Here is a 22,857-nt window from a genome sequence, read left to right as displayed (position 1 = left end):
GGCTTAAAAAATAATTGAAGGTTAAATAAACTTCGAACTCTACATTGCGCAAGAACTGCAGCAGTGTCTTTGCTAACTTGTACATCACCCAACGGTCGTAGTTTTCAGGTAGGTCTGGCTTCTCTTAAATCTTTCTCCAATTCTTAAGTCAGGACGCCTGCGTTTCAGTGCATATACAAAGCATGTGTCGAGAATCTGACGTTGTCACAGGAGCGAAGAGCTTGGCGCACTTTCTTTGGTCGCCTTTTGTCGATCTACAAGCACAGGTGGCTGATGACGTAATCGTGACTCCAGCCCGAAGCCCCCGAAGAGATACTTCCAGCACCCGGGTACTTCCGTATATAGGTTGAGATAACTCGCTTATAGTTTCCCAGTCTTTGAATATCAGTTTCTCAGAATAATGTAACCAACTCATACTTTGCTCACTGTTGCAACTCTCCTATCTGCATGCCGAGCTCCCAGAAAGCGTAATACGCCGCCTCAAGGCCACCATGATTCAGACATAGGCTTGGGAAATATGGGTGCCGTGTTATGCAGTCTACGTTTCATTTAGCAACGACTGACTCTCGCGTTAGGCATCTCCTTCCTCAGAAGTAAGCACTTCTCGTGGTCTTCCGACTTGTGTTACCTCAGTGCAGCAAACATCTCTCCTCGGCAATTATACTCACCACGTATAGACCACACGAGTACCTGCATTGGTGGTGCCATTAGCGCAGACCGGGATAACAGCCAGCGGGTGAAAACAGCAGAACGTACTCACACATAACGTCGCCACGATCTGGGGAAAGCGGAAACGGCAGCTGTTGATCTGCAGCAAAAGTGCTTCAGCACGGCGTGGCACCGTACAAATCAATTTTATTGGCGAGCCTTTCTAGACGTGCGCGCAAAACAGGGCGCATAGCGGCACGCTTCGCAGGTGCACGGGCCGGCACGGCAGTAACAGCGGGTAGCCGAGAAGCGTGGAGTGGCGGTAACCGGAGGTGGACAGTGTTTTGAAAAGCGCATTGGCCATGGCGTATGTCATGTGACATTTGCAGGAGCACTTGGCGATGACGAAACCAGCCGACGAACGAATAGTAGCCAAGAGCGAAACGAGCGAAGGCTGCGTTTCGATCATCAAACGCGTGTAACTCCGCTATTACTGCACCATTTCAAAAAATTCTCCTGGCTACGAGTTCGTTGCAGACTCGCGCACAACAGCAGCACCAGCACTAAATCTTGACCACTGGATGGTTTAGGGGCCCTTTAAGGCGAAAGCCTTATGTTGCTCGTTGCCATGGCTTATACCTGAACAAAGCACCGTTTACTCCATTGAAGCCAGAAATATCATCATCAAGAATGGCTCATACCTCCGTAGGCAAGCCAAGACGCAATGGCTGAATATAAATGAATAGGTAATAAAGAAATAGAGAAAGAAAGAAATTACCCTTGCCCTATCGGAAAATGGGGGTAAGCGAAGCTTTCCAGCGTGCACCTGACCTTCGTCACGCTTAGGTAAACCGCCACTATAATAACCATGCCACATGGCTTCGGCCTCCCGCTCCCTGAGCTCGCGATGTTTTCGTTGTCGGATTGCCGGGGCTCGGGTGGCTCTAACGCATGGATCGGCGCGCCGACGGTGAGTCCTTTCCCGGGCGAGTTCTGCCTATACCTCGGGGAAACACACAACACGTGACCGTCCCATCTGTTCTCCGAGACTGAACGTAAACGAAGCCGGCGCAGCGCACGCGATACCCTTTCCTGTCCTTTCTCTCCCCAGGACAAGCGAAACGGCTCTGATTGGTTGCGCGCGTGGCGTGAGCGCGCGCCTATGCAGCAGGAATCCTCGCTAACGGCTCACACACCGGTGCCGGCGCAGCTGTCAACTCATCAAGCCGCCCTTTCCTGTAGCTTGTCTGCTATGGGAGCAAGTGGTTTTTTCGCGTCACCAAAACTTGAGTAAATTCAAGCTTTGCTTGAAAAACCTTCAGGTATATAGGGCATTAGGTGCTCGCATGTATCACTGAGGAGGTCGACCTGCAGCGCCATACGTTTACTACTGCTGCTCGTTATGTCTCACAAGAAGTCTGATCCCTCCGATCGCATAAATTAATGCATTACCACGTGTGCAGCAGGCTCTCGCCTTCGCGTGTTACAGAAGTGTAATATGCTGCCAACATTTTTCCGCTTTAATAGTCACCACTGCAGACAGTTACTGCCGCATGACTGCTGTTTTGCTCAATTATGCAAATCATTCTGTAGTCGTACTCCTTCGAGTACCTCGGAATTCGTTTGTCCTTCACAAACAGTTCGTGATAAGTTGTTCCTTTGTGAAATTGCGATGATTCAAGGTAGCATAAAAGCCAAACCTTCCGACATAATACTATTTATCTGAGCTGGGTGGTTCATACCTAAAACAAGTCCTTCTCAGCGACGTCCTTTTTTCCTTACTCCTTTGTTTTACAGCGTGCGCTGTTAGGGGCTCATTTCAATAGCCGTTTCGGTTGGCGATGGCGTCCGCGGCCGCCGCCAGTGTCCGGTTGGTGTCCGCAGCAGTTATCGCGGGGAATGAGATCCCGCCGGGATCGAACACGGGCCTGCTGCGCGGAAGTCATCTACCCCACCATTGAGCCATGCCAGCGCTTGCTAACATGCAGCGGAAAAAAATACCTTCTTCCAGACCGTGAAGATGGTCGAAGAGCGAAGCTGTGTTAGTTACGCGGAGTGTCACACCATGCAAGTCAAACTTCGCAGGCAGTCTGTATTGTAAATCTTTTGTTTCACAATTCTTTCTCCTCATTTTCGCTTTTGCGTGCTTCGCATGACGAGCATGCTTTGGGAGCGCTGCCGTTTAAACTCGGCATCTCTGGCGCGCAGCTCGTGGTCGGCCTTACGACGATGAGGCCGTTCACGAGCCAACTCTCGCTGATGCTCGCGGTAGGCAGCTTCTTCAACAGGAGTACGCACTACTCGTGGTTTCCCATAGTTGTAGCTGGGATGGAATGCGCGGAGCCACTAATCCAAAGCTCCGTATATTGGACGAAAGGCCCGCCACGGGAGATGCATGCGCTGCAATCGCTTTGACGGTTCGTTGGATTGGTTTGGCGATTCACGTGGCTGCCGGCACTTCTTGCGCCAGCAAGAAGTGCCGGTAGCTACACGCTCCAGTATCGCGATTCAATCACTGGGCGCTGTCCATTGGCCTCAAACCGCCAGCATAACATTTGTTTCTTTAGTGGCAGGATTCCAAGCGCACGCCGGGAACCTACATCCGCACTTCCCCAACCTGAACGAGGTCGCTCACTCCATAGCACGAGGCCTTGTCAACCGTGCCGGAGACAGCGCAGGTGCACCCGCGGAACGCGATCACCTCACCACCTACAACGACCTTACGAAATCATTCTATCTCGAAAGAATACCCTTCCCCATTCCTCATCACAAGCTAAACAGAGCACAGGCGACCACCCTTCGCCTGTTACAGACAAGCACGTACCCCTCACTAACACGTTACCACAGGATCTACCCAGACATGTAACCTAGTAACACTTGCAAGCTCTGAAAGAGTCAAGCAGCGTCACTTCCCCACGCGCTATGGGAATGTAAACACCAATATCCGATACTTAATACTGTGACCCTCTGGTTGAGATGGCACGCCGCCCTGCGTAGCCCCCGCCTCGACAACCAACTCTGCGCTACCCAGCCAGACTGTGAGGCGGTGAAGAAGCAAGACCTCGAAGTCCCACGTGGGAGGCCTAGGCCCAGCCAATTGCTGGTTTCCATAAAAGCTTGTTCCTCCTCCTCCTTCGCGGCAAAGTGGAATCAATCATCGATAAATTTGATCCCAATCTAGCTCGATCCCCGAAAATGCGCCGTTTGACAACCATGTAAGACTCGCGTATAAGACAACATTCTCAAAGGGGAAAAGGGGTCACTCCAATCCCTTTACCCTGTAGAGCTCTTCTTTCCCTCTCCCGCTAGGCTACGCGGCCCCTTTTTAGCTGAGTCCGACAACGACGGCACAGGGTCCGTATAAACAGCTTCGCTGTCAAATGCCCTATAAACGCGTCCTAGCGCCCGAGGAGACACGCGATGTGACATGCGCACGGCGTAGCGTCGATACGTGCACAGTTCGCATTGGCGCCAGTGAAGGAGTACATCTACGTAGTTCAATTACTCACAGGGAACCCTGTTTATGAGAAGGAAAATTACAAAAGAATAAAAATGGGCTGGAGCGCATACGGCAGACACTGCCAACTCCTCACTGCAAGCTTACCACTATCATTGAAAAGAGAGGTGTACAATCAGTGCATTTTACCGGTGCTGACATATGGGGCAGAAACTTGGATATTGACAAGGACGCTTGACAACAAGTTAAGGACCACACAAAGAGAGAGAGAGAGCCAAAACTTCAATGCCCACTGGTATGGGCTGCCAGCTTAGGCACGGCCCCACTGGGCTTAGGTGTCCGGCAGTCCATGTCGCTGCAGCATATGTGCAGCCCGCGTGATCCTCTGCCAGTGTGGGTCCGTCGCGCGCAGTGTGGCCCCACATTCCTCCCGTGTGGAAAGCTCCAAGCCCGGCGGCGGGGCGTGATCAGCCGGGCACTCCATAATGTTGTGTGTTAGGGTAGCGGTGGCGTGGGAGCACAAGCAGCACGACGCTGCAGAAGAACGACAAGTTAAAGTTCACATCCCCTAACTTCAGCGTTGAGTATGAAGATGCGCTAAAACAAGAAAATACAACTGCACCACCAGAGCTGCATTTACGGATGCTTCATGGCAGTCTGTCTAGAGAGAAATGTATCATTCCCTAATAACCGTAATCTATAGGGCAGAGAGGCGAGGACGCCACCGGCCAGCCATTAATGAAATCGAGTGCGTTCCTACAGGGATCGCACAGTTTTTTTTTTCTTTGCATTATCAGCAGCGCTGAATGGCAATATAAGGAAAAGGCGAGTTACTAGAAACATAGCCTAATGGTTATTATTACCCGGCGCACTGAGTGTGCAGGACGATAGCTAGAAAAAAAAAACCTGGGATGAGCTCTCCTGTGTCACGTCCGTTCGCACAGGCGCGAGACGGTGTCCTCGGAGAATTAAGGTTCGCTGACGTTACTAACCTTACCCGATCACACGCTTAACGTAAGAGGCGTGATTAAGCTAAAGGGGTTTCTGCTGCGGCACGTACACCGGCATAATAGAAGCCCCGGGACATTTTATGTGCTGCGATTTATCGGAATCGCATAATGTGCGATTAGTGCAGGACGAGTAGCGCACAGACCATCGAGAGTTTCATCTCCTTGTTTGCCTTGCTGCTATTTGCGACGACTGAATAATAAAAAAAGTACGCTGGATGCAACATACGGCGGATGTTTACTATATACAACTTCGAAGATCTATATCTAATTAAAAAGTAGCGGTTCTTGATTTTACAGACAGAACTGGTATTGTTCCTAAAAGTACATAATTTCTCCGAACGATGATATTCTATTGATTAAGAGACCTGCCATTTAAATGGGAATCGCAGACTATGGAAGTCTAATCCGCCAGTGCACGCTTATTAGCTGATGGTAGTGTATCCCTCAATAGCGAAGTAATTTAGAAGAAAAATTCGTGAAATAAAGATCCCGGTAAAGAACTTCTAAACGATCTAATGCTTGTATCAAGAAAGAAACAGGACCACTATTTCACAGGTAAACAGGACCACTATTTCACAGGTAATATTAACATGAGAGGCTAAATTGTAAATTATTTACTCTGTTTCACGTAGTTTGTCGCAACATATATTCATTAACAACGCATTATTAGTGCCATTGCGGCATGGAGAGTGGTCGACTCGCATAGGTGAACCTGAGTGAATATGACAGGACACTAACGCGAATGTGACGCTCAGTATTGGTTAGGTACTCATGTCGATTGCTATTTCTAACAAACTCAAATGCCTCAGCATTTGCTGTTCGGACACATCTCGGCCATGTTAAGGCGACAATCAACGAAGAAATGCACTGGCTACATAAAAGCTACCTTCGTGCGAAACGTCAGTGTCCTTCTGGATGTTTTTCTGATTACGCTTCGAATCTGTTTTCAGCGCTGATATTGCCTGTGAGCTGGCTCTAACGAACTGCGTAAGGCCAAATAGGGAACGTGCTTTGATTACATTTGCTGGTGAGCGTACGCGCGCTCCTTACTGCAGACGAAATGAGAATGCGACTTTTGCAACGCCAGTGCTCAAGAGCTCGTCCAGAGAAAACCTGTCTCATCTTGCCCGTCCTCTGCTCTCCGGATTCGAAACCTTGGTTTCACGCTCCAGTTTCCTAAATTACTCATTTTGCTTCTTTATTATTATTACCTAGCCGATTAGTCCGTCTGTCTGTCGCCTGTAAGCAAAAAAAAATCATACGGTGCAAACCCATACGCATGCGCGTATGGGTTTGCACCGTATCGCTGCTCTCCATCGCAGCCGAACACGCGCGAAGCAGTTTCTCTCCGGCTCTGAAATGCGTAGGCCATGCTTCATACGCACTCCTGAGGAGCAGAAAGCTTTCAATCAACCACGCCGCTAGCAGAACCGAGAACGAGCTAGTCTACGCCGGGGCGATGCTGCATCCCGGGCACAAGAACAGGCTCGTGTAGCCGGAGCGCAAGCAGCAACTGCGTACTGAGGATCCGGCAGCTTACCAAGCCATGGTTTAATGAAGCGTCGGGATTAACCCAGTGATAAACAGCGGGGCCGCACGTTGCACCTTCGCTGCTTAATCTGTACACAGTGCTTGGGCGGTGAATATTATTTTTTTCTCTGTAACATGAAAAAATAACACAACGAGGTGCTTAATTTTGTTGTCTCGTTCTCTCCAAAGCAAACCATGTATAATAAAACATAACAGATAATTTTGCGCTTATAAATTGCGGCTGCACATACCGAGTCTCCATACTCAGAAAACCTTTCTTTTAATCAGTTCAATATTTCAGTTGTTTTATATCCGTTTTTCTACAAAAAGACAAATATAGGTCGACTGGAACAAATAAACTTGAACGACTGCTTGACAAGCCTCACCCACCACAGAACAATGTTGGCAGCACCCAAAAGATGTAGCTCTACATGTGCATTCAAAACTAGCTAATAATATGACTTATTATTGGTGATGATATTAAACAACTTGCTTAGCACAGGCATAGTGAACCACAGCATAACATGACACAAAAGAAAAACAGCGAAGTACAAACTGCAATTGATTACCGCAGCAGCAGCTGTTTTCTCATCCCCCGAAATCCTGAGGGACGGATGCCTGTACAATGGCCTTTCGCACAGACCCTTACGCAAGAGGATTTTTGGGACTACGAGTCCTAGTTGCCTATGCTTCCTTTGCCAAAGAATAGAACTACGTTATGCGCACGCTTCCGAAGCCGGTGTTTTAGTTCGCTCGAGTTATTGAGGTCACACGCTTAACATATTGTTTGTTATTAGACAGTACACTCTCGAGAGGAGCGCGCCTTGGCAGGAACAGCGATTATACCGCAAGTTTCTCTGACTCTCTCCCTGCGAGCTTTCCCGACAGAGTGAGAACGCTGCATAAATCACAGCAGCAGAAATCTCATTATGCCCTGCAGGACAGTAGTCGCTCGGAAATGCGGAGTCAAAGACCCCTCACCTACCGTTAGCCTAATTCGTTAAGCTAGAGGTCCCCGTGCAGCCAATGTGTACGCGAAAGGGTAGCGAGTGAGATCACGCGGGAACTTTGGGACGCCCTCTGCGAAAGTTGAGTCGGCAGGTGGCAGTGCAGCTATAGCGGTACACTGCCGCTCGTGGTCAAGCCACACGGTTCGACGTGAGGGCATTCCTCTTCCTACGCAATCGCGAGAGTCTGCAGCGTTATTAGGAAACTCTGGGAGCGATGTGCGTGGGCGTGGACGCAGTCTGCCTGCTTTCACTATGCGTTCTCTCGGCAACAAGTGTAACAAAACTTTTCTTCGAGAAAGAAATGCGCTTGGTAAACGCCTGGCACCCGTGCGCTGTTAGTGGGCAAGGCGGCAAGAAAAAGAATTATAAGCAGAGAACGGACGAATAACGAACTGTGCTTGCGTTAGAAAAGTTTCTAGCCTGGTTGCAAGGTTAATGCTCAGGTCCTCACTTTTCTCTTGCGCCATAAATTTATTTTTTTATTTTTTCGCAGAGTATTTAACCATGTTCCTGAAAAAGTTTTGTTTCCGCCGACGTCATCTGTAAAATGAGTGGATGCAGATTAAACGCGGTAAACTTTGTTACACTTAGTTATAGACCATACCCGTTTTACCCCCGTTATTAACACAATTAATTGGATATAAATGAACTAGGTTGGAGTCATATGCCTCTGGACGGCTTCAATGTCGTGAAGGTGCTATGCACGTTATCCTCAAGTATAAAAATAATTTTGGAATTTAGTAATTTCATTCATTAGTGATTAACATGCAGATCATTACATTAGCTAATTAAGCCGCTCTCGCTATTTTTATCTCTCTATTAGATCATATCGTGCATGTTATATAAACATATGTCTTCCTACATGCACCATAGAATATGATACGTAATATTTTTTTGTAGAAATTGTGACTACATCGGTTTATTGTTGCCTTCTTGAGCGAGCTCCTCCTCATCTGCCCTGCCTTCTGACCACTGGCGATGTGGATCTCCACACTCTCCAAGCCGGGGTCGTTTCCCTTACGCTGGCAATATGGCAGCACATTTCCGATAGATGTATTTTCAATTCTTCCGCTTGTTTCATTATAACAGGCGGTTTACAACAGTTCTTGTTGCTAAGCTGCTTTGACCCAGTATGAACCAGTGAATGGAGTCTGAGTAGAGCCTTTAGCTCGCCAACATCGTGGACCCTGGTTCGATATCTGGTAGCCTTTTGTTGTGGCGGTGATCAAGGTGCCGATTTAGAGTCATTCGATATTTCGGTCGCTGCGGCTGGTTCTTGTGATGCTGGCTTAAAAGAATCCTGTCAACTGTGCCAATGTAAAGTTTCCATGTAGGCATAGTCACTGTATCAGTTTATTGCTGCATGCTTAAAGCGAGCTGCTTCCTTTTCCTATTTTCCCCAGCCCTTTGGCCACTGACCATTCCAGTCGCTAAATCATATACACATCAATTAACATTTACTTTCTTTCCTGAAACACCTGTAGTATACGCAGGGTTCCGAAAGATACATTATGCTGCATAACGAGCAACACAACTTTATTTATTCTGGCGGGGAAAAAAGGCGAAAGCTGCGACAAGCTTGCTTATTTAAGGCTGCATTGAATAGTGCAATGAATCCTTTCGAGAAAAAGCTAATTGTACCCAAACTTGTGTGTGATAGCTGCACGGCATTGCACAAGGGTTGCGTTGTAACTACACTCTACCGAAAGTATAAGGGACTTGTACGAGCGCCTGCAGTATTTGTTCAATGTTGCATATTTTATTAGTATCTGTATTCATCATATGCATATTGTCATGGATGCGTCAAATTGAAGAAAGAAAGAAAAAAACTTGGGGCCCTGCCTGAGCAACCATTCATTGTCACTAGGGGATATACTCTGGCCGCGTGATATTAGTGGCCTTGAAAGAACAGCTTTCGATGCAGCAAAAGTCTTAATATTAGCAGGTACGAGGGGGCGAATTATTAGCCACCATTTTATGCACAGTGATTTTCGATATTTCTGTTGTCTTGCTTTTCTTTCATGTATGTGTTACCGTTTGCGCGTTCTAAAGCGTGTTTTTCTTTAAAACTTTTTCATTTCGTTTATTTTATAAGCAACTTAATATTTGTACTTTAAGTGAAATGGCGTAGCTGGAGGCGCACTGTTCCGAAGCTCTCCAGCGATGCCTCCTTTAACCCTACCTCCATATTTACAGTTCCCTATATCAAAAGTGCCCATGCCTCAGCATGCGCGAGCACCTTGACTATCAGACGGGGAAGGGAGGGGGGGGGGGCTCTTTAATAAGTGTTTTTGACACTTCGAAACCATGGATAGTGAGAAACAGTGTCTCTTTCCTTCATCAGAACCTTAGAGCTCTTGAAATGGAACAAAAGCACCACTACAACGCACGAAGTCAACGCATTGACACATGCTGTGGCCTGGAAACTTTCGTTAGGAGACTACCTACCTAAGCAAATGTATACGGACCAGGGATTCCGCGATGAATCCGACTTTTTTTCGCCGCCTATGGATGTGACTTCTAATTGAGTACTGCTATTCAAACATGCGATTTCTAACTTTTCAGTCCACCCGCCAATTTCAGCTCCCGCTTCTGAAATACGACTACAGTTTTCTTTTTTGTCTTTCTTATGGCAAGCCTGCATTTCATATACTTTTACTCCCAGGTGTGCCTACCAAGAGAACACGAGTACCGCGGTTATCGACCAGCGTGTCAACATCCCGAACACGCACATTCAATAGTAGTACAAAAAAAGGAGATTTTACGCCCTACGATAAGCCGTTCAACGCTCTGAGCTCAAATGGAAGCTATTCGGCAAGTGGTGAGGCAAGCGTTCAACTGACCCCCACACGCCTTTATACACAATCGCGCACCTAATCGCCCTTGCACAAGACCTTTCGCAATTCGACAACCGGCCGCGAAAGACCCAGTCTCGTATCCAGGAGCAATCCACCTCTGCGCACATTCGAGTTCAGCTTCACACTACGACCGCAAAACAGTCCGCTCCCCGATCAAGCGCAACGCTGCCGCCACTGTCGAGCCGTTGCCGATTGTCCACCCTCGGGTGCGACGAACTCGCTGCGAGGCAAGTCAGTCCGGAATCTCGTCCTTGAAGGAAGGTAAATAACATCAAAATGTTAAAATAAGAACAAGTTGTTTAATTCAGACAAGGACAAGAATGAAAGACGCAGGAAAGAAAAGCGACTCAAGTCTGCTTAGAGACGACGGAAACCAAAAGATTTCCCCCTAACCTCGTCTATACTCTGGTCTCAATAGGATATCTTCGTACCTCACGATGGGGTGCACCCCCTCCATCGCGATTGAGTCTACGAGTAAACCAAGAAAGTTCCCGTTACGTTTCCTTTCGTCCACGCGATTTTCGTTGTACAGCTGCTCCAGGAAGGCCCTGCTAGCAGACACTGTTCATATAACATGCGGTTTATGCATTGCGTAGTTCAATGAATATAATTAAGAAAATGAACCCATAATTTTGTTTTCAGGCTTCGAATAAATTCTTTCCGCAGACCTGCTTTTGAGTAGGTTGACCTGTTTGCTCCTAGCCTTTTCGTGTACTCGCTTACTTCCCCTCTTTGAAGCAACCATTTTCGCAACCTGATTTTAGATGGAGCAGTGAATTCGGTGGCAGAACGCAAACACTAGGGTATCTTAAGCTAGTAAGGGTAAACTTTGCTTACAAATTCCGACACTCTCCGGAACCAATTTGGCTTTGTTTTAGTCATTTTGCTTTTGCGTCATTCAAGTTCTTTTTTTGTGCTTGAAAAAACTGTTAGTATTTTATTACTTACTGTTCATCACGCAGCTAAAGAGGCCTACTCTTATTGTCCGGTAAGTTTTTCTTCCTTTGGTCCCTTGCCTTACCTATGCAAATAAATTAACGAGCAAGTTATGCACTAAAAAAAAAATAAGCGAATGGCTCTATGATGCAGACCATTGCCACATTTACAGGAGGCTGAGTGTAGCTTTTTAATTTGCCTGATATTCTTTATTTGTGCTGCCTTTCACATTATCTGTAAAGGCAATTTATCTTGTACGATATATCAACAAACACAAAACATTTTGAACGTCTAGCGTTTAACACTTCGCATCGATGCACGTTCTTGTTCAAATTGACTATGTGCGCTTGCACGTGCTCGTGTTACATTTTGTCCTGAAAAGCTATGGATTCAGGTGCCTCTTACAATTTTCCTTCCTTTGATCGATGGGATACACTAACCTAATATAGACATTAAATCCACATAAATCCACAGAGCACTTGAGCAGTGGAGGGGGGAATGACAGAAAGGGGGGGGGGGGGGGGAAGGCGATATTCCTGCGTTGCTTCTTGGCAAGAGAGACAACACTCATGAACATTGAATATCAAATAGATATGACAGCCAATTCATACTATGGGTCGAAACTCAAAGCTTCTGGGGTATTAACTGTTTTGCTCTCCGGCGTTTTGTTCGAGCACTGTAGACCGTTGTACTTTTAATTCAATCGGTGGGTTTATAGTCCTGAAACTGAGCAGTGAAACTGCACGATGATCATCTAGTTTTCTATAACGGGCACCTTAAGTATGGTACACAAACTTGGTTTCTGTTGTACACCCATTGGAAAGCGACTTCGGATCGAAACCTCGACCTCGTGCTCATCAGAAAAGACGTGGCGCCGTAGCCCCGTGGCTACGGCGTTGCGCTGCTGAGCTCGAGGTCAGCGGTTGGATCCCAACCACAGCGACGGCATTTCGACGAGGGCGGAATGGAAAAACGCGCATTGACTACACGTTAAGGAACCCCAGGCGGTGAAAATTATTCTCGACCCCCCCCCCCTCATAATTATAACTCCAGTTTTTAATTATTAAATTCACCAGCAAAAGTACACAATCACTTTGCAACTTCGGCAGGTGTAGACAAATGCGCGGACCTCTCTACTACTCTAAATGTTTGTGTAGTTATCGAAGCTTTCTAATCAGGTTCAGCGGTTAAGAGTCAGGTCTATACATAAAGTCGCCACACTATAGATACAGTAACGAGTACTTGTTTTGGAGCGAATAAGTTGCCGAGAAGTTCGTGCATTAGGAACGAGAAATGTTTGTTTGTTTTAACTACGTCGATGCAAACATGCATTGAGTGTAGAAGTGAGCAGAGGAAAAAAAAATCTAGAAAAAACTGTGAAAGGCAGGCGAAGCTGAAGTATGCTTACATATACACCAAATCTCCGTGGGCCTTAAAAAATTATCAACAAAAAAACACGCGGTATTCGTAACTTTCTGGTGCCCATAGCGCTTAGTTAATGAAGCGAGCACTTAATTAGGCTTCTTGGCCGTAAGGTATAAGCAACTCGAATGGCGGGGCCTGGAGCTGACGTTTTATGTAGGTGTCCATATTCGTGCTTTATTTTCTTTAGCGTTTTGCTTCGGTGCGCTCTTTCCTCGCCGGGCGCGTTTTGGCCGGCATGAACCTGCTATGTAAAGATTGAAGCTATTCCGTCCAGCGGTTGCCGTAGGCTATTTTTCCCGCCTACAGGAGTATCTACGGGATCTTCGTACATGCCGCAATTTGTAATCCTAAAGAGGCTATGACACCTGACACCGAGTTAGCCGACACTTAAGGAATATGTTGCCATCGGTAATGTAAGGGCCAAAGCAGACAAAATTACTAAGCAACACGTTCTCTTTACACATTTTTATATTTATTGCGAAAGAGCGGATGAAAGTCTCTCGTTTCCTGACCATGTTGGCCTGCTTGTTTCACAGTACGACAGCACCCTAACGAAGAGCATAACAATAATAATAATAATATTTGTGGTTTTACGTGCCAAAACCACTTTCTGATTATGAGGCACGCCGTAGTGGAGGACTCCGGAAATTTTGACCACCTGGGGTTCTTTAACGTGCACCTAAATCTAAGCACAGAGCATAACAAGGATGCCCCTGCTGATGTAATGGACCAGGAAAGCAAGCGCGCTTGTGATGGCAAAATGGTAGTGGAAGAATTCAGAAGATCCGGACAAAGTGGACGCCACAGTCGCTCAAGAGTGACGAAGCAAAAGCGGTTGTGTGGTACAGGTAGCCGTTCGCTTTCTGTTGCCTCCGACTGCTCAACGTTCAGCAGATCTCCATGAAATTTTCGGTTTGACGTTTCACTTCCAATTGCTGAAGCAGAGTTGAGGACTCTGTTAGGTGAAGTTATTGCCTACTCTCAGTAGCATAAAAAATTGAACACTTTTGCCTACAAGTGGCAATAGCACGGAATTATACATGGTGCCACAGCTAACTTTAGCCAGAGTTTAAAAATATGCGAATGCCAGGTAGAATGGACAGAACCAAGGTAATGTTGTTTGCCGTCTCTTGGAGATAAACTATTTTTTTCACTCGGCCTAATTAGATAATTAGTCTTAATTCCTAATGAATCAACAATATATGTCATATAAAGCTGTGGCCAGAGCTTCGTGTTGACCACCCAATCACCGTCTGCGATATCCGCGGAAACAGAGGCTTGCTGAGCCGTTGCGGTGCCATGCACATCCATTATAAACACTGAGGTAACGGAGGCAGCTGAGCCAAGCAACGGACGCCTCAGCACATTGTCAGACATGACGGCGCCTACGGAATAACCGTTAAATGTGTTTACAAGGCTGTAGCAGGAGTCGGAATATTAAATAGCATAATCAACGCAAATACAAGCAAAAAGAGAGCAAAAAAATAGTTAAAGCAAATTAGATATTGCAAAGTACTCTCTACAGCGACTGTCTATTCGCAATTTTTATTTATTTATTTATTTATTTATTTATTTATTTATTTATTTATTTATTTATTTATTTATTTATTTATTTCATATGCCAGCATCTGTTTTCACAAAAGTGGCATGAGCACTATGAATGTAGTTGTGTAGATTAGAGCAACGGTTCACATGACTGACTTCTGTAAAAGAAATGAAGTAGCTATTACAAAACTATGCCTAAGGGTGAGTAGCTAAGGGTTCATCAACGGGACGACTGTGAACGATCACGCATGAACAATACATTCCATAAGTCACTGTTGCAGTACCTGCATGAAACAGTCATCCATGCTTTACAAATAATTTCATTCCCACATTATGCTGCGCGGAAACACCGGGGAATACAAAAATAAAATACGGAACGGACATATAGAGACTCAAGTCATACATCAAGAACAACAGCAAAGGCACGTCACGAAAACATCTACATGGCAAGTGCTCAAAAATAGTACAGCAGAATGTTGAGCAGCATGTCAAGCCTTAGGTGTATATGCTATAAGATAAGTCGAGATGCTTTACAACATGGCCGGGACTAGCAAATTAGAATTTTTTTTTTCTGATAAGACACCTTTTATCTGGTTACAATTCCACGTGTAAAGCTTTAGGACATGACCAGCTATCTGAAAAGGCATTCGGGATTTCATAAGTTTCATCCCGAAAACATTACGCACGCTCTTGAAACAATGCAGCGCGCAGCAGTTGAGATAACCAGAGAAAAGCACATTCCATGATGCGTCGATGAAGGTACACCTCCGATTATGATCGCAGGGTCACATACTTTTTACCTAGACACGTAGACACATTTTACCTACATGAATCGCTTTCTTTTCGTTCGCACGTAAGCAGTTTTTTGGGTACTACATGGGCTTTTTGCGACGCTTATAAGTAAAATGCAAGCTTTTTTTGTGTCGTTGATATTTGACACCTATATCACATATTAAGACAAAGCACATCTATAAGGTGAGAGAGAAAGAGAAAACAAGCATATGAAAGGCGGGGAGGTCAGTCAGGCGACCTTCTGGTTTGCTTCCCTTCACTATGGAGTAACACAAAGGGGAAACTTCATAATGGAACTTCATAATGAAGTCGTCTATCATGCAGTCTTCTATCAGCAGGAAGCTTCAGCACAGTACTATAAAACTGGTGGTCAGACATCAAGTGACCAGCTACGCTGTTACACCTAATCTGAGAGTGGTGAGCCGCGCAACGTACCACGAAGCATCTCGTTTGGGAATACAAGACCCACGATAGGACACGCAAGAGATATGTTGGGCAGGAAGAGACCACCGGTCAGGAGAAGTGTATTCAATCGGTGGGTGATTGACAGAACCATCGCGACCACATATGGCTCTATGGACCACCAGGGAGTCATAGCTACCGCGCGGGTTGCAGATGCCGCTCATGCTGACAAGCCCTCCAACAATACACCTCCATTCACTTATTTTCTCCAAATGGGTCGAAGTGCCATCTTTTCCGACTGCACGTTTTGCCATCACCATATTGGTAGGATTTTCTGCTTTAGAGACATCTGTGAGTAGACGTTATCTGCGCACGTTTTATTTCATGACTTATTACTTGTCTACGCAGAACAAGGACGCGTTTGATGGAAGTCCCTTGTAGTTAGATGCCGTGCAGAATACGTTCCTTTGGTGCGCCTCAGATTGTATGCAGGGTATAGGAATCGTTCCTTTATAGTCTTTCTTTTTGTTGAACTGCGGTGCTCTGACTGAATAATTCAGATTTTTCAATTTCCCGATGTTTAACTTGCGATGTGTCACCATCGCTTTCTTGCTATATCGCGTGGTTTTTTTAGAGTCCTGAACCTGTCGTAATTAACTAAAATAATGATCTTGAGCTGCGGTTTCTGGCAGCATCTATCAATCTAGAGAGTACTCGATCCTCCGGAAACTTCTAAGTTGCCCCCACCCACCAGTTCCATCCATAGCACTTCCGTCCAAGTTGAACTTCATGTCTTGGAGTAGTAAGGGCAAGGCACAGAAGACAAGGTCTCAAGAAGAAGAACACAAACGACAGGACCGGTGCTTTGTGTTCGTTTGTCATCGTTTATTACTTCAAGCATGAACCAACTAGCCCAAGCAAGAGTTTTACTCTTGTCTTAGACCTATGGCTCCCAAGGAGTAGTGCCGCAATGCGCACGGAGTTTCCTACAAAGGTCACTAGAGGGAGCTCTGGTGCTGCGATCGTTCGGTCGCTATGGTAACGTCGAGTGGTACATGGATGTGCCTCACTTTCATGCTCGTACCTTCAGCCGTTGTTTTCGTGACATTTCTTGCGCTTTAAAAGAAATCAATATTTTCTAAACACAGCAAGGCAATAGGTATACTGCGCAGACTCATGTTGAGTGAGAACCACAGCAATGAAATATTTTGTTTAATACATTCAATTAGTACAGTGTAGAAGAAATTTGAAGACAAAAGGATGAAGTTCAGTCTAGTCCGTGTACTGCCCAATATTTGCACGCTGACTGGCCTACCGTGCCTTCACCTCCCATGGGAATAGCGTCAAAGTCCCTTCTGGTAGTTCTTTAAGGTCACTATGAATATCTATGAATGCTCACAATGGTTTTACGCACTGGCAAATGAGACGTTCCAGTGCAAGTGCGGAAAATATTTGTATTTCTTGATACATTCAATTATGCCGTAGAAGGGATGGGTTAAAAAATAAAGCAAGATAGGAAGGCCTGCCGGTGTGATGGCAACATATCTTCATTCTACAGTCCGCACATCGTCGTTACAACAAAATCTCGCTCAGAAAATACAGATTTCCGCTATTTGTTTCGTGTCACTCATGGAAGTGGTGTTAGCATATAACATCGCTTGCTCGAAAGCGCGTTTCGTGCTGCACTCGTAGAAATCGTTCCACGACAGGCGTGGGCCTGTCATCGAGCTGTTTTCTGAAAGAGGAGGCCTCACGCTCGCACGCGTATTCTATAGCAATCCGTTAAAGTGTGCTAGGCATAGCGTGACCGCAAGTTTCAAGGACGCGTGGTGAGTTCTTCCACGGCTCGGCGATGACGGTACTCGTGTTAACACTGGCCGAGGATGTTCAACGTCACGCGTAAAAAATTTGATATCACCAACAAAATCTAGCACTGCACTCTCCATTTAATTTATATTCATCTCGTACCTCTCCTTTTCAGAAACACTTACTACCTCACGGATTTAGTGCGCTGTATAGAAAATGGAACTCTCTCGTCTGTGCTGCTTTCTGAATGTTGTTTCACGCGCGTAACCTCATTTCACTAGCCGAATTTCGCATTCCTTGTCGCATTCAACCGTGAGTTGCCTATTGGCTACAGGAAGAAACAGTGGACTGCGAACAAAAAACTGCACCAGCTGAAGATTAGGTTAGGGTACAGGTAAACGCTAAGCAATGTAATGCATCTGAATTTAAATAGGTGGGTGTTATTCTTCTAAAATATTTTTTTATGCAGTATGCTGCCACCGCATCTTAACACTACACGCCGTCTCACAGTGAGCTGCAGTATCAAATCATCATTGAGCGACAGTGGCTGGTGTGGTCTCTTCATTACACCAATGCAACTTGTTACTGCTTATGAGTTATTGTTATGGTGTGTTCTTGTGATCAATTACTCGGTGCGCGTCACATTTTGTAACCATCCGCTAAAGTAATCCGACATTCTTGTGAAAGGCGGCAGGAATTGGCGCATACATGAGGTAGGATTGCTCAGGGCGACATGATGTCTGATGATTTTTTTTTTCAAATGGCGCCACCAAACTACCACGTCATGTGGATTCCACGTTATCGCCGCTTATACAACAGCAGAATGTGTTCGGCCACAGTGAGAAAGCTCGTGAAACTGAATACTTGGTTCAATTTGTACAGCGCATGCGTCGCGATTGTAGAACGACGGCTGTAATTTTACACGAAGGAGAGCACCTAAAGGTAACCGAAACCACTACTGTGATTGTCAGGTATTTGCCAATCAATGTTTCCAATTGTTATTGCCTGATTAAATATGTAGATAAATATTTGTAATGCTTGCCCAAGAAGCGAAGTCGTAAACGTGTGTGCCTTCCGCGTCTATGTGGCTTACGTATAGCCTTCAAGTGCTTCTAAAGGATCTGCATGGAAAAATGCATAATTATAGCTAACGATGGTACTGCTACGGCGACGCTGTTGTCGGTGTCTTCACGCGAGAAGTTCATGCCGGGCGATGTCGGGAGTTGCGACTGATCGATCCGCCCATTGCTCGCAGCTGACGTGCGGTTCAGTGGTGGTCCTTGAGAGCACAGCGTTCCCCGCTGGCCGTTTGCGCCATCAGGGATGCCTCAACGTAGGCATGCGAGCCCGGTGCTCTCATTTCACATCTAAAATTCACTTTCTTGCCCTCTTCCCAATGATTCATGTCTCCCTACGAGGGCTTCTTTCTCCTTTACATTTTTTTTTCTTTTCTCCCAAAGATGAGTTCTAGAGCGAGTTTTCTAAATGACCTCCACCCCCGGGCTTCACGCTCAGGTCTGAAGTGTATGGGAGGCACTCTCCAAGTGGTCTGGTAGAAATGGCTTACGGCGTAGCGGTGAATAACCCGTTCTGGCTTTATCGGCATCCTTACACTTGCCTCGCAGAGACGCCTCTGCTGACCTCGTCAGGGCCATGCAGTGCTCAGGGAGCTACGACACCTTTTGCGATGCACTGCGGCCGTCTTGCGTAAAATCCTGAATAGCTTCTTTTTTTTTTCAATCATTCTATGTATGATATTGCGTGTTCCGAAGCAAAAAAAAAAGATAGAGTGGTCTTCTTTTTATTAAGATGTGCCAGCACATTCAATTAGGCAACAATTGCCGCGAAGTCAGAATATGGTGAGCGCCAAGGTTGGGCAGCAAGACAAACAATAAGGAGAAAGTATGAACAGAAAAGCAAATTAGCCGTAAAAAAGAAAAAAAACGTTCTTTTATATCACGAAAATTTAAGTAACAAAAGTAGGATTAAGAAACATATAAAGAAATAGAGATGTCAGTGCAAAGACGCATCGGCTAACTTTGACGCTCAGGAAATTGTCATTGCAGCAAAACTTGCCACAGAGCATAAAAGAAAGGAGCAGTACTCAAAAAAAAAGAAAGAAAGAACAGTCAACTTCAGTTTTCTTTTTCTTTGACTCTGATCTAATTTACTACGACACCACAGCATTCATGCATGCTGGACACCACCAAACTTATTTCTTTCGCTTGTTTGTCAGTTTCTCAGGTAATTTACAAGATAGCTACCCCTGCTTCTAGAACTACGCGCAGTGGTTTGATTGTCATGCGCCTGCAACGCCAGCGCGCACTTAGAGACACTATTCGTCCGTTTGATGTATTCCGCGATAAAGAGATCCGACATCGGTTTAGCTTCGACCATGATAGCATCATTTTTTCTATCACCGAGTTGTGGCGGGGTGACCTTGAGGCACGGATGGTACTGACCGGCGTTGATGCAAGTGATCGGCGCGATGCAGTTCATTGCAAGAAACGAAATTACCTTAGGGCCCGGGGATACAGCGAGCGTATCCCCGCGGGCGCTATCCCGTATTACGTGCCACGCGGTCCTTGCCCACGGTGTAAGATATATCTGCCGGCTACCACTTGTCGATGCCGTGTTACAATATTCGCTTTAGGGCGTAAGACATGTCGAAAAAATTGCAGACCGTGATTAGAAACAACAAGTCGAGTGGTTCGCGTGACGTTATCGTCCACGCAAATCTTCCTTCAGTTCCGAAAAAAGGCCGTGAATCATGAAAGAAAATGACGTCACGCGTGAGTGCAATAATTGCACCGCCCTAAATCGTATATTCAGAGGATGAATTCCGCATGTTTCGTGTTGAAAATTTAGCGCTAGAAAAGACGAGGACAAAGGAAGAACACATCACGAGCGCTTTTCTAGCGCCAAATTTTCAGCATGAATCAAAACCAACTTGCGCAGTTCACTCTCCTTATTAAACCGCATGTCTGTCGTTCTCGTCGTGAAAAAACAAGCGAGAGTTTCTTATTACATGCGCTTGGTACTCCACGCCTCCAACGACTCGCTCATTCTTTCGTCGTTTAGGAGAGTGTCGGATTTTCATCTTCACAGCGATGGAACAGCCGTGTCGACCTGGCTTACGCTCTGTGCCAAAGACGATCCATCTCGCAAATAATCCCCAAAGGCCAGCGGTAATAAGACAACGAATCAGGGCGATCTTATGCCCCATGGCTCAAACCCTGAAATTGCCGAGGCCGGTGTTCCGCTGACTAATTAGCGATGAGTACATAAATGTCGAGATAGCAGTGAGGGGCTAGAAATTTTTTCGAGAAGGGGATGAGTGGGGGAGGGTTGCTGGAGGGAGGCACGCACTTGACGGTGGCGGGAAGGGGGACTCAGCAGGCCTCATACTAACACAAAAATATTTTGGTAGGGGCGAGGGAGGGTACGTGGCGCGTGTGACCCCCTCTCTCCCCTTCACCGGTTACGCCACTGCAAGATAGCTTTGTAGAAACCGTAATTGTAGTTCTGCTACGCTTGTTTCGGGCTTCGATTACGTACAGTGTCGATCACACTTGTCTAGAGTGGCCCGAAGGCTGCTCCGCACTGCGCCTGCGACGCCTAGCGACAAGCCCTGGGTTCGAGATGTGTTGGCCGATAGCGCCACGCGCGTGGACGCTGCGGCATTCGCGGGCAGCCAAGATACAGGCCGCAGCATTCTAGCCGTGTCACGCTCGCAGCTCAGCTGGCAGTGCTCGTCCAGTGATAAAAAGCCGGTGCTCGCGACCCGCAAATCACGCAGGCCTGTATCTTGGCCGCCCGCGAATGCCGCAGCGTCCACGCGCCTGGCGCTATCGGCCAACACATCTCGAACCCGGTGCTTGTCGCTAGGCGTCGCAGGCGCAGTGCGGAGCAGCCTTCGGGCCACTCTAGACAAGTGTGATCGACACTGTACGTTTAAACATAGGGAGTCAAGGGCATAAAAGCAGGTTGTTTGCTTTTGGGGAGACCACAAATTAGAAGAAATTGCGCAGGATAACTTGCGGCGGTGAATTGTGTGGCACTGTCACGGTGAGTGACAGTGCCACAGCGACTGCCTACGAGCGACAGCCTCCTGGCACTGCAAAACAATATTTAATGCTTGGCACAGCACCAGGAAGGCTGGCCCAGTGCCATGCTAAAGTGACCGGTGCTTCAACTCGCGTAGCTCTACACTCGCCTGTCGCAACAGCGGCAAAATAGCATAACAGAGGCGCCCATATTCTCAACAAGTATGTCTGCTTTGCAATGCGCACAACACCGTCGACATAGCGTGTAGAGTACGGCGAGCTGTGGCCTCCGAAATCAATGCGCAGACGCCACCATTCCCAAAGTCTAATTGGCGCACAAAACGCGACAAAAATAACAAGCGCGAACGCCACAGAGAATAATAAATGGAAGGAAGCAGCTCGGCGTATAGCACATCCCTCTATATATCTCAGCTGCGCAGTTCCGCAGGGGCATGAGCTCGATTGCCAGTATCGGACGAAGTTCTGGTTTTCTTGGCCATATGGTTAGAGTACGCTGACCAATAATTTATTAGCCTTCTTATTTTTTATTATACATTTAGGCTTCCATACAGAACTCTATCTCATTCTTATTAACACCTTCTTGGCATGGAAGCCAAAACGTGTAACGCGTATTAACTTTCGATTTCATGGTGGCAGCAAAGCTCAACAGGTCGCCTGCCGACGACGGCATAAAGGAAACGACGGACATTCACATGCCATTATGCATAGAACTGTCGCAGTAAAACTTTCAAAAAAGTACTCCTCCGACGCATTGCACAAACTTATGACTGAGTATACGGGTCACGTCTGTGCCCATTACCTTGCTTTCGATGGGTCTTCCGGTACGCCCTTCTACGCCTTTTCGATAGTTCCACCTCGTGGCCTCTGTGGCTTGAACTCGTGCCGCGGACTCGCCCCTGTGAAGAACTGCGGCACCATTATTCCACCTGCCATGTCCCGCAGAGCCTGACCTCGGCACGTTTCCGTTCAGCGCACTGCGAACTGGCGACACTGGTAAGCGTCGGTCAGCGCGCCCGACCGACAGCCGCGTGACGTTTTCTGTTATCTGGGCCATCTATAATATAGGCGACGCGCTGTGCCTCTAGATGCTACGCATCTAGGTAACGACTGTTAATTCGGAGCGTGGCGCGTCACATTTCTGGCAGCTCGGCCATGCTCGGCGTTCTCGGCGCCCTTGCAGAACACAGTCACTGCTACGTCGCGATGGCCCGTTGAATTTTGCGGTAGCACCCACCATGATTGCTCTGTGGTGGTTGCTTAGTGGCTCTGGTGTTGGGCTGCTGGGCACGAGGTCACGGGATCGAAATCCCGGCCGCGAAGGCCGCATTTCGATGGGGGCGAATAGCGAAAACACCCGTCTACTTAGATTTA

General features: G+C 46.8%; 1 protein-coding gene across 14 annotated transcripts in view; it reads right to left on the bottom strand.

Moving 5' to 3' along the window:
- The window catches only part of LOC135914247 (uncharacterized), a 623,773-nt gene extending 601,189 nt beyond the window's left edge, over positions 1 to 22,584 (bottom strand). For 4 of the 14 annotated variants that reach the window (XM_070539910.1, XM_070539911.1, XM_070539912.1 and 1 more), the window contains exon 1: positions 22,286 to 22,574. Coding sequence is in view for 1 of the 14 variants with exons in the window: in XM_070539908.1 (XP_070396009.1) it covers positions 6,656 to 6,663 (8 nt within the window). In the remaining 13 variants the exon portion in view is untranslated. Of the gene's footprint in view, positions 1 to 6,655; positions 6,679 to 22,285 lie in introns of those variants that run through there. The other 10 variants (XM_070539896.1, XM_070539897.1, XM_070539899.1 and 7 more) reach the window with 9 other exon arrangements.
- Between the last annotated feature and the right edge of the window lie 273 nt (positions 22,585 to 22,857).

Source organism: Dermacentor albipictus, chromosome 6 (assembly GCF_038994185.2).
Source record: "Dermacentor albipictus isolate Rhodes 1998 colony chromosome 6, USDA_Dalb.pri_finalv2, whole genome shotgun sequence".
In the NCBI taxonomy this organism is placed as follows: Eukaryota; Metazoa; Arthropoda; class Arachnida; order Ixodida; family Ixodidae; genus Dermacentor; species Dermacentor albipictus.
This window is presented reverse-complemented; position numbering and strand designations above follow the sequence as displayed.